The sequence below is a fragment of the Lathyrus oleraceus genome, chromosome 1 (genome assembly GCF_024323335.1).
Source record: "Lathyrus oleraceus cultivar Zhongwan6 chromosome 1, CAAS_Psat_ZW6_1.0, whole genome shotgun sequence".
Classification (NCBI taxonomy): domain Eukaryota; kingdom Viridiplantae; phylum Streptophyta; class Magnoliopsida; order Fabales; family Fabaceae; genus Lathyrus; species Lathyrus oleraceus.
Genome location: NC_066579.1, coordinates 438993495 through 439010536, shown reverse-complemented (window position 1 = coordinate 439010536; position 17042 = coordinate 438993495). Strand labels below are relative to the sequence as shown.

Sequence of the window (17042 nt, the reverse complement as noted above, 5' to 3'; positions counted from 1 at the left end):
GTTTTCTTATCCACTTCAAATTCACAACATGCCTTCTGTCGTGGCGCAAAAAATACTCGAACGTAACGAACGCCCAAAATATAAATAAAACAGAGTCACCGCTGAACTTTATTTATTCCCAAAGAGGGACAGAGAAAATATTGATAAAACCCACTAAAATACAAAACGAAATGGATGTCGTGACCAAATCGGGTTCTAAAGTCGGTTATGTAAGGGGAAGGTATTAGCACCCCTCACATCCATCGTACTCGATGGGACCCATCTAGTTAGTTTCGCGTTTAAGTGTTAGCGTGATATCGTTTGTGAACTTCTACCAGAAAAGATAAAGAAAGAAAGGAAAGACTTATGGTTTTTTAATATTAATGTGTCTGACAAGATTTCGCAATCATGCTTCTATGTATCTTCAGGTGCTATGAAGAACTCAAGGCATATGTAGTTCTACTCAAAGAGAACTACTGGATAGATTGCTTTTAAAGAGAGTGATGTTTGGATCACATTTGAGCGATTAAACCTTTACTTGTTGCTCGCTCTTGGAGGTTGAAGTCTTTGCTTGTTTTGCATCAAAATGGATGTTGCATACTCTTTTCTGAAAATATTTTCGGGGTCGCATAATGGCGGAAAAACAAGTTTGATGAGTTTTAGTTGATTTTAGCGGAGACAGGAATCCAAGCAGGGAGCTCTACTACAGTACTAAGATACCCGAAAAAGAAGAGGCATACGCCCAATCACTCTCTTTTCATCCAAAAGTTTGTTATGAAAATATGTGACAAATTAGAGTCGAGCCTTCATATTCAGAGCTTCGTGGTGTCTTATCCATCATAATTCCTTGTTGTGCCTCCTTCTTTCTTATTTCTGCAAAAGTTTCACGAAGAGTTGGCAATGGTATTTTTCCTAAAACTCTACCTCATACTTCATCAAGGTCTTTATTGAGCCCGGCGAGAAACATGAATACACGATCACTTTTTTGCCTCTTGAGAAACAAAACATTGTCTTCTGTGCACCTTCAATTTTCATCTTAACAGAGATCCAACTCTTGTCGCATTATCAACATCTCATTGTAATAAGTAGTTACACACCTGTCACCTTGTTTCGCATGTCATTACTTTGATTTTAAACCAAAAATTTGGGAGGAATTTTGAATATCAGAGTATGTTTCCTTAATAGCTTCCCACACATCCTTTGCGGAAGGTAAAAACATGTAACGCTTATATATTCCAGTTTCCATTAAGCTTACCAGCCACGCAATAATCAAGGTGTTTTCAGACTACCATTGTTTGTAATGAGAGTCTCTTGTTGTCGATTCAGTTACTGCTCCTGTTAAGAAACCAAATTTCCCTTTGCTATCCAATGCCAACCAAACGGTTTGAGCCCATTCATTATAATTATTCTCATTCATTTTAGGGATATTGACCTTGAGGGAGTATGAGGAACCCTCTTGATCATTACCGTCTATGTTGGAATAATTGTCACCAAAAACAATGTTGTTCCTGTTTCCATTGTTGTCGTCATTACTATCAAAAACAATGTTGTTATTGTTTTCATTGTTGTCGTCATTACTACCACTGTTTGTGACCACCAACGATTCCTCTCGTACGCCATCTCTACGACCATCGTTGTTTTCACGACCACCGTCTGACTCAGATTGTGGTTGTTCGTCATGGTTGGATCCTATCTAAGCCTGTGCTGCGGAAGGTCGAGTGTCCTCTTTAGGAGTCGCTCGTATAGGATCTAGTTGATCATTAGTGACAGAAATGTCGAGACAAAATCCAGAGCATGCTTCAGCGTCTGATCTTGGACCCGGTACACAGTTTCCAAAGCCTGCTGAAGGAACTCCTGAGACTTCTTCTATGTGGAAGCTAAGTATTCCTCAAGACCTTTCAGAGCTTCATCCATATCATCCCTCTTTTTCTGATGAGTTTCCTTATCCACTTCAAATTCACAACATGCCTTCTGTCGTGGCGCAAAAAATACTCGAACGTAAGGAACGCCAAAAATATAAATAAAACAGAGTCATCGTTGAACTTTATTTATTCCCAAAGAGGGAAAGAGGAAATATTGATAAAACCCACTAAAATACAAAAAAAAATGGATGTTGTAACCAAATCGGGTTCTAAAGTCGGTTATGTAAGGGGAAGGTATTAGCATCCCTCACATCCGTCGTACTCGATGGGACCCATCTGGTTAGTTTCGCGTTTAAGTGTTAGTGTGATATCGTTTGTGAATTTCTACCAGAAAAGATAAAGAAAGAAAGGAAAGACTTATGGTTTTTTAATATTAATGTGTCTGACAAGATTTCGCAATCCTGCTCATATGTATCTTCAGGTGCTATGAAGAACTCAAGGCATACGTAGTTCTAATCAAAGAGAACTACTGGATAGATTGCTTTTAAATAGAGTGATGTTTGGATCACATTTGAGCGATTAAACCTTTACTTGTTGCTCGCTCTTGGAGGTTGAAGTCTTTTCTTGTTTTGCATCAAAATGGATGTTGCATACTTTTTTTTGAAAATATTTTCGGGGTCGCATAAGAGCGGAAAACAAGTTTGATGAGTATTAGTTGATTTTAGTGGAGACATGAATGCAAGCAGGGAGCTCTACTGCAATACTAAGATACCCGAAAAAGAAGAGGTCTAAGCCCAATCACTCTATTTTCATCCAAAAGTTTGTTATAAAAATGTGTGGCAAATTAGAGTCGAGCCTTCATATTCAGAGCTTCGTGGTGTCTTACACATCATAATTCCTTGTTGTGCCTCCTTCTTTCTTATTTCTACAAAAGTTTCACGAAGAGTTGGCAATGGTATTTTTCCCAAAACTCCACCTCATACTTCATCAAGGTCTTTATTGAGCCCGACGAGAAACATGAATACACGATCACTTTTTTGCCTCTTGAGAAACAAAACATTATCTTCTGTGCACCTTCAATTGTCATCTTAACAGAGATTCAACTCTTGTCACATTGTCAACATCTCATTGTAATAAGCAGTTATACACCTGTCACCTTGTTTCGCATGTCATAACTTTGATTTAAAACCTAAAATTTGGGAGGAATTTTGAATATCAGAGTATGTTTCCTTAATAGCTTCCCACACATCCTTTGCGGAAGATAAAAACATGTAAGGCTTATATATTCCAGTTTCCATTAAGTTTACCAGCCACGCAATAATCAAGGAGTTTTCAGACTACCATTGTTTGTAATGAGAGTCTTTTGTTGTAGGTTCAGTTACTGCTCCTGTTAAGAAACCAAATTTCCCTTTGCTATTCAATACCAACCAAACGGTTTGAGCTCATTCATTATAATTATTCTCATTCATTTTAGAGATATTGACCTTGAGGGAGTATGAGGAACCCTCTTGATCATTACCGCATATGTTGGAATAACTGTCACAAAAAATAATGTTGTTCCTATTTTCATTGTTATCGTAATTACTGCCAAAAACAATGTTGTTATTGTTTTCATTGTTATCGTCATTACTACCATTGTTTGTGACCACCGACGATTTCTCTTGTACGCCAGCTCCACGACCACCGTTGTTTTCGTGACCACTGTCGTTTCCACGACCACCGTCCGACTCAGGTTGCAGTTGTTCGCCATGGTTAGATCATGTGAAAGCATGTGCTGGAGAAGGTCACTTGTTATTATTCGCCATAAAAGGCTAAACGGATATGTGAAATGGGTTGGTTAAGAAAGCGGGTCGAACAAAACTAGTTGTGGAAAGCTTTATAGTAATCTCTAACCCTATTAATTGTGGAAAGCTTTACACTAACCCCTAACCCATGTTCTTGATACCATATTGAAAAAAATAGGTAAAAACTATTGTGTTTTATTCTTCGGTCTTAGACTGCTTTATATATAGTAAAGAAATAAAAATAATATTAAAGAAAATAATAAAACTGGAAATAAGATAGTTTTCAACATTATTGAATACATATATACACAAAATAATATACAAAGCAGTAATTAGAGATTGTTTTGTTCTCTATTCTTATTATACAAGGGCACATCGACATTTTTCACAGAAATAAGTTGATTGTTACACCGGTCTCTGACTCTGTATTTTGATGGGAGGAATAAATAGACGAATTCACCTAGAATTCCCAATTTATGGTCAGTATAAAATTTTGACTAGAGTGGAAAGAATTTTTGTTGATAAAGAATAAGAATTTCATACATACCATGTATATTGTAATGAACATACTGCAAAAATATGATTCTGCAGCCAATATGGTGGCTATAATTAGATTAGCGCCTCATGATCATCTGGTGTCAATTAAGCAATTAACCTGCGCCTTCATGTATCTCTCTATTAGGTCAGCAAGAGCTCTAATCAGTGACTTTGGGTCATATATAATACCCACTTTAGGATCAAGTATGGAGTCAACGACTATCTGCAAAAATATATGAGCAAGGTAAATTGCATCATAAAATAACCATGGATTCTATACCAAAATAAGAATAACAATATATAAAAATAAAACAGATCCAAGTTAATCTGTAACAGTATCAAGAATATACTATCCCTTCATTTATAATTTTTTTTTGATAGATTAAGAAAATATTCATTCTTTGGACTATTTTTACAAATTTTAAATGGTGTAGGATAAAACTATACAAATCTTATGGAAAGTGGTCCAAAATAAGAAATCAATTGCATGTGAAAATTGGTATTCTTGATTACCTCAAATTTTCTCATCCAATCATACTCTTAAGGTTTTCGTATCAAAAACACTGCTACAGTTTTCTTATGAACATATGAGCATATAAATCTGACTTTTGACCAAACCATTTTACTCTGTCACTCCAATGACTCAGATCATCGTGATAATAATTCCTTTATATGACTAACACAATACACAATAACTACTCTTAAGCAGTTTAACTTTGATCCACTCTCTACTTTTTTTTTTGTTTTTTTTTTTAGTTTTCACCACCAGTATCCGGACCACTGGACCGACTAATCCGGTTCGGGGTAGTCTGGCATCAAGTGGATCCACTCTCTACTTTTTATAATCATGTGTTGCCACACCATTGAAAGAGTTTGGATCATGGTTCAGACAAGATTTACATTGAGCTTAATCATGTGTTGCCACACCATTGAAAGTATTTGAATCATGGTTAAAACAAGTTTTACATCAGGCATAAATTAAATTTACTTCTCGAGACAAAATGCGATCTACAGACAGACAAAGAAAGCATCTTAGGTGAGTATATCTACCAAGCTAAACAGCAGAGACTATACCCACTATATTTCACACAATAAACATATTTGGGAGACATACCACATCAAATATTCCTTGGGCAGCCAAACACTCAACATCAACAGAAACTGTACTGTTTCTTGGCACCAAAAGAGTATTGATATATTTACTAGGCTGCATCAAATATAAAAAACAAATAAAACTCTTTTGCAAATTATTAATGATGTATTATCCTTTTTGGTTTTCATTTTCTATTATAGTTATTAATAGCATAGAATATCTCATCTTGTATGAAAAGAATTTTAAGACGACACTGGTGAAACTGTCAAGTTGTGGTAAATCATGTCTAAAAGATGCACTGAGAAATAAAAGAGACAAGGAACAAACAATAAGACTAATGAAATTAAAGTAATAGAAGCAAAGCTATTTGGCATCCCAAAGTTTTCATTTATGTTAAGTTTCTAAGAAAAAACAAATAATAATACTAATAATAAGAAAAGATAGAAAGTACTATTTGTTTTCTTGACCCAAAAAATGAGATGGAAAGTAAATTACACTCATATTCTGATGACAGTTGATTTTGATGATAGTAACGACTATAGATTCCTTTAAACAAATATAATTTCTATTTAAAGAAATAGAAAAGGGTGATTTCAATAGGAAGGAATCTCACAATATTCTGCAAGCGGTTACAAGATTCTCCATATGTTCGATTTAGAGCATCGGTAATTGCAGTTACGAAACAAGATGCTGAAAAGCCATTTGTCTCCCGGTCATGCGTACCATTTAACATAAGTACCTGTAATTTTTCAATCAAATTTGAGGGGGAAAAAACAAAAAATGAGCTAAAAATAGATAACTTCGAATGTTTAGAGCGCCAAATCTAACCCAACAGTACTCAATCAGTATAACAGATAACACTGTCTGAAGCACATGCATAGTAGACGGCTCGGAAAGAAAGCATTAATTAATCTCCAGTTAATAACACCATGCAAGGCATATCATGAAACAAGGGTCAAACATGTTGGAAAAATGAAGGCATTAGTCTTGAGGATAGCCTTCATTTTGTGGAATTTTGTGGTTCAAATATCATAAGCATTAGAATATGTGAATAGTAAAGAAGGCGTGGAATACCTTGAGGCAAGACCTTGAAGAAATAATCTCCCCAATTCCCAGTAATACCTAGAATAATTAGCAAGTCAGAAAGCATCTAATGGGAGAACAAAAGTGTCAAAGAGTGAAATCTAGTATAAATTGCCTCAAAAATATACATGAAGAGTTGAACTGTCAAGTTACTCAAAATTCAGACACAAGATCTATATATATTCGCAATATTCAATGAAAAGAAAGCTTCCGGTACGTAAGCCCCAACTAATCAATGTTGCCATTTGTAAAGGCTGGTGCAGCCATATATGATGGTAAGAATAATCAAAGCAGGCTAATTGTGAGAGTCTTACCAATGAGGGGCAGATTGAGGTAAAAAGGGAACCCATGCCATACACAATGCAATCGACATTGTATAGTTGTTCTAAGACAGCTGCATTAGGTGAGGGAAAAACCTTCAAAATAGTGAAAAGAAGTTTCAATTATAAAGTCCACGTGGTTAGGAACACAATAGCCAAATTCAAATTTACATTTCGTCCAGAAAAACAATTAAGTTTAAAAGTTGTGCAGTTCAAATAGACCCTTCTCTCTATTTTGGACTCAACTTCTCTCTCTTAAAGCATTTATTTGGTTGTTTTATTGTTTGTTCTTCGTGCCTTCTTTTCTCATTCATGGATTCTATTGGAATGATAGGCCTTGCCTTTCTATTGATTTTCAATGATATATATACAATCAGTTTTTCTCTCTGTCTGTTTGCTATACAATCAAGACTATTTAATAACAATAATATTCTAATAATAACAATGATATTCTAATACACCCCCGTAGTCGAAACGGGAGGCTGACGAATGTTGAGACTATCACGAAAATCATCAAAGAGTTGCAACGGAAGTCCTTTGGTGAAGATGTCAGCGATTTGGTAACGTGAAGGGACATGTAAGACCCGTACTTGGCCGCGGGCGACTTTTTCACGCACAAAATGTATATCCATCTCGATGTGTTTGGTACGCTGATGTTGAACTGGGTTGCCAGATAGATAGACCGCACTCACATTGTCACAATAGACTATAGTGGCTGTTGTGACTGGGCAATGTAGTTCCAACAGTAAGTTTCTAATCCAACAAGATTCAGATACTACATTGGCGACTCCACGGTACTCGGCTTCGGCACTGAACCGAGAGAGGGTGTGTTGGCGTTTGCCAGACCATGATATTAAATTGTCACCAAGATAGACACAGTAACCAGAGGTGGATCGCCTGGTGTCTGGGCAACCAGCCCAATCTGCATCAGTGTAAGAAACCAATTTGCTGACAGAGGAGGGATGCAAGTGAAGGCCGAAATCAATAGTGCCGTGAATATACCGAATTATACGCTTCAGTGCTGACATATGTTGTGTTTTTGGGTCATGCATGAATAGGCATACCTGTTGTACTGCATAAGAGATATCGGGTCTTGTGAAGGTTAAATACTGCAATGCTCCTGCAAGACTCCGATATTCAGTTGGGTCATGATATGGATTCCCAGAAGAGCCACTAAGTTTTGCCTTAGTGTCGACTGGAGTGGGTGATGGTTTGCAAGAGGACATGCCTGCTCGTTCTATAATTTCCTCTGCATATTTTCTTTGAGACAAGAAAAGACTACCTGTATGTTTGGTGACAGATATTCCCAGAAAATAACTTAGAGGACCCAAATCCTTCATGGCGAATTCAGAACTAAGTTTAGACATAATAGAGTCACGAAGAGCATCAGACGAAGCAGTGAGAATTATGTCATCCACATATAGAAGGATATAAGCAGTATCAATACCGCGATGAAAAACGAATAAGGAATGATCAGAGATGCTGTGAGAAAAACCCAATGTGGCAACATAATCAGTGAATCTTTGGTACCAGGCACGAGGTGCTTGTTTTAGACCATAGAGAGACTTTTTGAGTAGACAAACGTGCTCAGGGTATTGTGGATCGCGGAATCCAGGAGGCTGGTGCATATACACTGTTTCATCCAGATTTCCGTGCAAAAAGGCATTTTTGACATCTAGTTGGTGGAGACACCATGATTTGGATATTGCAATGCTAAGTACCATGCGAATAGTGGCCGGTTTGACGACAGGGCTGAAGGTTTCACCACAATCGACACCTGATTGTTGATTAGCACCATTACCTACAAGACGAGCTTTGTATCGCACAAAAGACCCATCAGATTTCTTCTTGTGCCTGAAAATCCACAAACTTCGAATAACATTAGCATTAGAGGGACGAGGAACTAATTCCCATGTCTTATTTTCAATAAGAGCATAATATTCGTCTTTCATGGCCATTTTCCAATTAGGATCTCTTAATGCATCAATTGGATTTGTAGGCAAAGGAGAGATTGATTGGTGGGTTGATGTGTGTAGGTTGAAAAGCTTACGGGGTTTGACAATTCCGTGTTGTGACCGGGTTGTCATTTGAGGTGAATGAGGTGCAGGAGGGGAAATGGGTGTCGGAATAGGTGCAGAGGAGGTGGTAGGTGTTGTTTTTGTAGATGAAGTTGTTGTTTGGGAGGGAGAAGGTGTTTGAGCCGTGGGTGTAGTTTGTTGGGCTGAGGGAGAGGTTGTTTGATTCGTGGTTGGAGGGGGAGGAGTTTGTGGTGTTGCTGGTGATGGTGGTTGGGTGACAGTTACGTTGGGAGAGGGGGCTGCTGGAGATGTGGTGTACAAGTGTGAGGGAAGAAGGGGGATTATGCCGTCATCTAAGAAGTTATAGTTAGTCGTTGTAGGCGCATTCATGGTGGAAAAGGGAAACGTATTTTCCTCAAAAATGACATGCCGAGAAATAATGATTTTATGACTTGACAATTCGTAACACTTATAACCTCTATGATTAGACGGATATCCTAGAAAGACACATGGTGTAATAGACCGAGGTTGGAGTTTATTCCTAGTGGTGGACGGAATTAAGGGATAACAAAGACATCCAAATACTCGGAGGTGTGAATAAGACGGATCTTTTTGGTAGAGAATTTTGGTGGGTGATTGGAGAGTGAGTTTCTTATTTGGAAGTATGTTGTGTAGGTAGGTGGCCATTTGAAGAGCATGGTGCCAGAAAACCGGTGGAATAGAAGCATGAGCAAGGAGGGTTCGGATTATATTATTGATTGTACGAATTTTTCTTTCGGCTTTTCCATTTTGTGGGGAGGTATGAGGACAAGAGAATCGAAAAGACATTCCATTTTGTTCACAAAACTTATGAAAGAGAGCATTATCGTATTCCTTTCCATTGTCACATTGAAAACATTTTATTTCACGTTCAAATTGTGTTTTAATGTGAGCACGGAATTGTAAAAAAAATGGAATGTACTTGTGATTTGTTAGAAACTGGAAAAGTCCACAAAAAATTAGTAAAATCATCAAGAAATAAAACATAGTAACGATGCCCTCCGGAGCTTAATACCGGAGATGTCCAAAGATCGCTATGAACAATGTCAAAAGGCATACAAGTAAATGACAAGGAATTATAAAAAGGCAATTTTATTTGTTTCCCAAGTGGACAAGATTGACAAAAGAAATCATTTCGAAACTTATTACACAGCAAAAGTTTGTTTCGATGAAGAGAATTTAAGATAGGAGCACCTGGATGTCCTAAACGACTATGCCATAACTCGTTAGATGAAGCAGCAAAGGAGGATGGTGGTAGTGCTGTTGTGTTTGGTTTTGTGGGAATAGGGTAGAGGTCGCCAGAACTATTACATCTCATTAAAAGCGTTCCTGTCTGAAAATCCTTCACAGAAAAACCGAGATAATCAAATTCAACAGAAACATCATTATCGATTGTAAATTTTCTGACAGAAACAAGGTTTTTGATAAGTTTTGGTGCATGCAAAACATTGTTTAAGGTTAGGGAATTGGGTAAAGATGCATGACCACAACCAATTACAGGTATATGATGACCACTTCCAACCGTAATATTATTACTCATATTAAAATAAGATGTGAGATTACCTCCATTTCCCGTCATATGAGAAGTCGCTCCGCTGTCCATATACCATTGATCATCAGGAGGAGAGATGGAGAAAGTATGCATAACAGCTTGGATGTCTGTCGGAGCATAAGAAGATGAACCTTGCTGACTGTTCATGTGAGGTGGAGCAGTAGCCATGTGAGCTTGCTGAGGTTTAGGACCTAGTATGCCTGATTATTGATGGGGAGAAACCGTTGTCGGATATGGACATGGTGGAGTGGCCCATGGCTGCCATGGATATGCCCACTGTTGCTGCTGTCTAGGATAAGTGGGAGTGGTCCACTGAGGTTGCTGATAGGGATACTGAGGCCACTGATGTGGTTGTGGCTGGGAACGACCTCCACCACGACCATTGCTTCTACCCCTGCCACGACCTCCACCACGACCATTGCTTCGGCCACCACGACCAGCACCATTGTTGTTGCGGTTGTTACACTGTTGAGTTAGAGTGGTTGAGGCCGCGTTATCATCAAGAGATGATACGAAAGCAGAGTTGCTGCTAGAATTTTCTGCTTTCTTTGCTTTAGCTGTTTCTTCCAAGATTATCATAGAACGAGCTTTGTAAAAAGGTGGAAGAGAGTCTCCATGACGGATTTGTGAACCCACCGTGGCATACGCATCTGTCAGGCCAGAAATGAGTTGAAGAACAAGCCTTTCGTTAGACACGGGCGCACCGACATTAGAGAGTTGATCAGATAGGGATTTGAGATGTTGACAATAGGTGGAGGCATCAGGAAATTGCTCCATATGAACATTAGAAAATTCTTGCTCGAGGTAGAGAGCCCTAGAATTTTTATTGTCATAAAAAATGTTGAATAGCCTGTTCCACGCATTTTCTGCGGTTGAATCGCGCTCAATGATGGTGTGGAGAAGATCATCAGAAATTGTGTCATAAATCCATTGAAGGACAGCAGCATCAAGACGTGCCCAAAGAGTAGGATCGGTGTCTTTGAGATTAGGAGATGATGTGGTTTCGGTTGGAATGATATGATCAATGACTTGGTGAACACGAGCATGGATTTTGAAGAGTTCAGACCAGGTGTTATATTGACCCTTTTCAATATTTAGGGTAATTTTGATAAAATTGGTGATGTTAGAGATGGTGAATGCGGGATGAGTGGGAGGATTGGTATTCTGCGTGGTTACAGAGTTTTTGGAAGGAGAGGAGGAGGGAGATGATTGTTTGGTGGAAGATGATCGGTCGGTGCTCATGATGAGAGAAAGAAATCTGATGAGAGAAGTGTGGGTGAGATGAGAGAAAGAGGAAGGTTGCGCAGCCGGTTATGTGAGAAGAGCGGTGGCGCAAGGATTAGGGTTTAGGATCAGTACCTGATGCTTACTGATACCATATTGGAATGATAGGCCTTGCCTTTCTATTGATTTTCAATGATATATATACAATCAGTTTTTCTCTCTGTCTGTTTGCTATACAATCAAGACTATTTAATAACAATAATATTCTAATAATAACAATGATATCCTAATAATAACAATGATATTCTAATAGATTCTATCATGTGACTTCTCTTCCCACAGACGATCATTCCGGCAATGATTCTTTACCGATGTAAGGATCATACTAGTGGTGTTTTTTCTTCCCACCGAAGATCAATTCGGTGGTGACTCTTTTCTAAGAGATGAATCATTAAGACAAAATTCTAGTCCATAATAAACAAGGAGAGCTTGAGTGATACGAAACCAGATGAAATGCTATGAGCCTATGAGCAATTGAGTCTTAATAGGTATGAGGCAATATATTAACACCCAAAAACAATGTTTATATACTTACTCAAGTGCTTAATCTGAGAAAAGCTTTTTACCCATTGACTTTAAATGAATTATCAAATAGGTCCATCTTAATTACATAATTATTTTGAAAGAAAACGTTGATCAGAAAAGAGAAAGAAAGAAACTCAGAAGCAATATTTAAGATATCCACCAAAAGAAAACATTGAACAAACAAAAATCATATTAAGTTTGAAAAAGTCACCTACACAATATCATTGGATGCACAAAGAAACCCTTCTAGAATATTTAATACAATTATACAACCGCTTATCGACTGCTTGCACCTTCTCTCATTGAAATTCAATTGGAACGAAGGTTTCAGTTTTATACAGTTTTTTTGTTTTGCTTTTACTTTTTCTTTTTTGTCATAGTATGGCATACTCCATTCTATATGGCTTATTCATTCTTGTTTGATAAGTCAATTAATCAACCATCAGGAAGATATATTTTCATCTAATTATACAGAAAGTACTTTGCGGAAAGGAGTGATATGCATGTCTATGCCAATCATTAGAAATTTTTCTTTCTTTTTTCCGAAATTTACATTTATAATAAAACTCATAAAATGATTTCACTAGCTGAATCTTCCATATAACCCATTATCTTTTCTGCCCATTTTTTTTTACCGCAATGCATGACACGATGTGAGAGTCAGACATACTTTAACAAAATGTGAAAGAAACATGGCACAGCATTTACCTCATGGAGCAAATTTTTTCCTTCACTTGACATGTAGAACACCCGTTTTATTTTTGAAGGAAGAGCTGGAGCCGAAAAGCTTTCCTAACCATGAAATTATAAAACTTTAATAAAAGAGATATACATTATGTAACAGTAATCAGTAGCATTGTGTAAAATCTCAATCAAGTAAACCAACAAACTATTGACTATGACTTTCAGTAGATGACACACGAATCACTACTACATTCTTGTGTGAGTGACAAAACAATGCATATATTTCAATTCAAAGTCAATACCCATAATTATATGGGAAATTCCCCTGGCAAAATTTATAAAATAGAAGGTGAAATCAAAGGAATAAACTAGTTTTTAAATTCTATATTTTTATGGTAATTTTTTCTCTGTTTCGAAAACAATTAACATCCAACATATAATATCTTCAAATGTCAATCCAATTTTCATCAGGTCATGTAACATCAGAATAAGAATCTTCAAATTGCACATTTCATCAAATAAGAATCTCAAAAAGCTATACAAGCTTTATCTCAGGAAATTAAAACAAATTACAGTATGGGTAGGCAATGACAAGGAAAATACATTGTCTTACCTTCTTAATAGGTACCATTGTTCCACTGGATGGATGAGAAATTTCATTTTGCCCCCGTATTATAGTTCCATCCTAATACAATGATAATCCAACATCTATTAAAATAACAGGTAAATTGTCTTTGCGAATCTCTATATCAAGTTTTCTTAACAGTAAATAAATAAACTTTCACTAAAAGTAGCATTTAACTATTGAGAAAACCATACGATAATTCACACCCTAATGTAAGTCTATAATATTACCATTAAATAGAAGTATCATACCAATAATTCACACCCTAATGTAAGTCTGTCATTGGTTGAAATCACAGGGAGAACAAGGCTTTCAGGGGGAATATCAGAAACTCTTGAAAACAAAAATATTGCCGCATCCAAGGACTGAAAAAATATACGTGCTCCTGCAAAAAAGAAATTTCCAATGCTGCATAATTTATAAAAGTCAGCTATGTCAATAGAATGTTGCATGCGGAAAAGTCAGTTAGTAGGTAATATTATTATGTGTATTTTATAATTTGAACCAGCTCGGCCATACCAGCATATCACCAATGTAAAACAGAAGTTGCATTCACATTGGATTACAGCAATCATTTATATACTTGGGAGACAAAATTTATAAAATCAGTTGAGCCCATTGCGAAATCTTTTTCTCACTTTCTAACTATTCTTAAGAAGTTATGTTCTTCTCTATTATATATCAAGCCTTTTGCTATTGGATGAGGTTGGCTACAAGTATTAGAATGCCTGGTCCTTTTAATTTTCGAGAAATAGAAATACCAGCAATTTAAACAAAATGTTTCACAAATCTCTTAATTAGAACAAAACTCATAAAACAAAAACATGTAAACCATTGAAATGACATACTTGAATTATTCTGATCCAAACACTAATATTTGATGACTCTTCTTGTGGGCTATAATTATAAAATGAATGTCGTACTCATAGCTCGGTCTATTGGCTGGCAACTGCCACATGCCAAAATATAGAATTTTAAATCCTCTTAACTAATGAAAGGAGAAAGGTAAACACAATGGTTAAGCTCAACCCATTAGGCATTATGCGTAACTGGTTATATGCTTCTGCAACGATGCGACTGTGGTCTTTAAGACACTTAGAATAAAATCAATAAAAGAACGCTTTTGGGGGAGGGGAGACTATGGCACTAAAAAGAAAATCAGTGCAAGCATCTTTACTGAATAAAAATAGAGGACCTGCCATTGCTGAAACAAAATGCTCCTTCAGACCGGCAGAGAATCTGTATAAAGACCAGAAAGAAATGCAAATTTTAATTTTAATGCCAAATTTCAAAGTATAAAAACTTTGAAAAGGCTTGATCATAACAATCATCGTATGATTTTTAAATGATTGGGTTGTGAGAAGCAATTACAAGTTCCCAAAATAAAGGTATGATATTTCATAAAGTAGTACTAGACTAGACTCTAAGAGCAATACATCCATCTCAAAAGCAAATTACTAAGATGTAAGAATTGTTTTGCAACAAAACAGATTACTAAGAGACAATAACAAATTATCAGCATTCAGAAATAGCCCAAGTTTTCTTTGTAGAAGTCACCTGATTTTGGAAATAAACCAGAAAAGCTCGAATAGTCTCCCTGTAGGGTTTTGACACACCTTCCCATAAAACATGATCACCTTCCACAATAGAGTACCTGACATTATTAAAACACAAAAGAACTGAGGCTGATAAAACAACAACAGAATGACCTTTAAAAAATAGAAATTTGACTTACCAGGCATGTTAACATCACATAATAAAGGTCAAATAGTATAAGAATATGTTGCAGTTTTAAAAAACTTGTAGAGGCCATGACATTAATATGACTCCTCAACTCAATTATACAAACAAGGCACCACCCCTAGAAATTTAGAAAGTTAAGGGCATATTGAATTTTTATTTGAGTTCTAACATGACCTATGAAACTGTTTGGAAGAGTTTAAGAAAATAGCTTATGACGTATTCATAAGCTATTTTCAGATCATTTCCACAAGATTTCCATGAATAGTTTATGAAAACAGTTTATAGTTTACAAAATAAAATAGAAAAACATTCAACTTTATTTTATCTTTTGTTATAGAAATAGCTTATAAATAAGCAGTTATATGATAAACAATTAAGCTATAAGCGGTTAATCAAGTTAAGTTGTTTATCAAAACATGGTATTAGATACTAACAAGCTATGAAGCACAGATACCGGAAACACGACACCGACACTGACACGTCGACACCGGTAATAATTTTAAAAATTGAATAAATTAAACGTAATCACAAGTGTCGGTGTCGGTGTCGGACACCGACACTGCATTAACACACCTTTTTCAGAGGTGTCGGTGCTACAAAACTAACAAGTACCAACCCAAAGCGTCCACAAAGCAAGTAACAATACAAAATTGAATAAATTAAACGTAATCACAGGTGTCGGTGCGTTTCGGACACCGACACTCCATAGACACACCTTTTTCAGAGGTGTCGGTGCTACATAACTAACCAGCACCAACCCAAAACGTCCAAAACAACAACTTACAAAGCAAGTAACTATCCAAAATTGAAAGAGTAACAATAAGGTACCATTCCGATTTAGCTTGCAAAGCATCAAGTGATAATCGATGACCAAGCAAATTCCGAACCGCAAGAGCCTCCGCCGTACTTTGATCAGACAACCTCAAACACCTAGAACGTATATCTCCAACCGCAGGCCCACCTGAAAAAAAAACACACACCACAATCAACCAAATCCCTAAAATAAAAAACTCACTCCTCCCCAAATTCCAATTCGCCAAAATTCTCAATAAAGAAACACAATCAATCAATTAAACCATTAAAGATGAACAATGTATGTATATATACACACCAAGAACACGAACAATCTCGGCGGTGCTTCCACCGTCGTCAGAAACGGGAAGAACATGAGCAACACGGGTGGTGAAGCTTTTAAGGTCCTCAACGACGCCGTTGAAGGCGGTTCCGCCGGAAAAGACAAGCAAAGCAGGCTGTGATTGAGGGAGGTTAGGGTTAGAGTAACAGCGAGGGTGAGTGCGATTGGGGGAAGATGGAATTGGGAAGGATGACATTGGAGAAGAAAGGAGGATTCTGTTGGAAGTTGGGAATGTGATTGGGAGGGGTGGTAGAGTGTAACGGAATGTGGGGCCCAATAATGTTTCCACCATATTTGTAAATGTCTTCCTGATATAGTAATCGAGTAGACTTTAAGTTTACTTGTGTTTTGTGATGACTGAGTGTGTACATTGTTGTACATGGTCGGACTTCAACACTTTTACTCATCTCCAACGAATTTAACTTTTTATTTATTTATTTATCCAACAAGATAAATTAATAGCAGGTTCATTTATGCACTTTAAAAAAGTTTTACACTTTCTGTTTATTTTCTTGTTACATGATAAAATAAAAAATAAAATAAAAAGGTAAATGTAAAAGAAGCAAAGAATTAGAGCAGATGGGTAGCTCAACTCGTATTTATTACGATAGATGGGTGCGAGTTGTGTTATAGAATTCAACTCCTAAGGATATTTTTTTGTACTTTATCTTCTTAATAAACCAATGAATTTTCTCTCTTTTTTTTATATATATTGTTATGGGTCGATGAAATGTCAAATAAGATAAGGTTACTTATCTCATCCGTTCGATTGAGTCCAA

General features: G+C 36.7%; 1 protein-coding gene across 2 annotated transcripts in view; it reads right to left on the bottom strand.

Annotated features, from left to right (window-relative positions):
• The window catches only part of LOC127080982 (uncharacterized protein YNL011C), a 110314-nt gene extending 93672 nt beyond the window's left edge, over positions 1–16642 (bottom strand). The window contains exons 1-13 of one of the 2 annotated variants that reach the window (XM_051021270.1): positions 16240–16640; positions 15957–16089; positions 14943–15039; positions 14581–14624; positions 13637–13793; positions 13374–13445; positions 12785–12868; positions 6653–6754; positions 6330–6377; positions 5869–5994; positions 5277–5369; positions 4173–4385; positions 3892–4085 (exon numbers count right to left, since the gene is read on the bottom strand). In XM_051021270.1, the coding sequence (XP_050877227.1) occupies positions 4254–4385; positions 5277–5369; positions 5869–5994; positions 6330–6377; positions 6653–6754; positions 12785–12868; positions 13374–13445; positions 13637–13793; positions 14581–14624; positions 14943–15039; positions 15957–16089; positions 16240–16555 (1404 nt within the window). In that variant the 5' untranslated portion in view covers positions 16556–16640 and the 3' untranslated portion in view covers positions 3892–4085; positions 4173–4253. Of the gene's footprint in view, positions 1–3891; positions 4086–4172; positions 4386–5276; positions 5370–5868; positions 5995–6329; positions 6378–6652; positions 6755–12784; positions 12869–13373; positions 13446–13636; positions 13794–14580; positions 14625–14942; positions 15040–15956; positions 16090–16239 lie in introns of those variants that run through there. The other variant, XM_051021278.1, reaches the window with a different exon arrangement.
• Between the last annotated feature and the right edge of the window lie 400 nt (positions 16643–17042).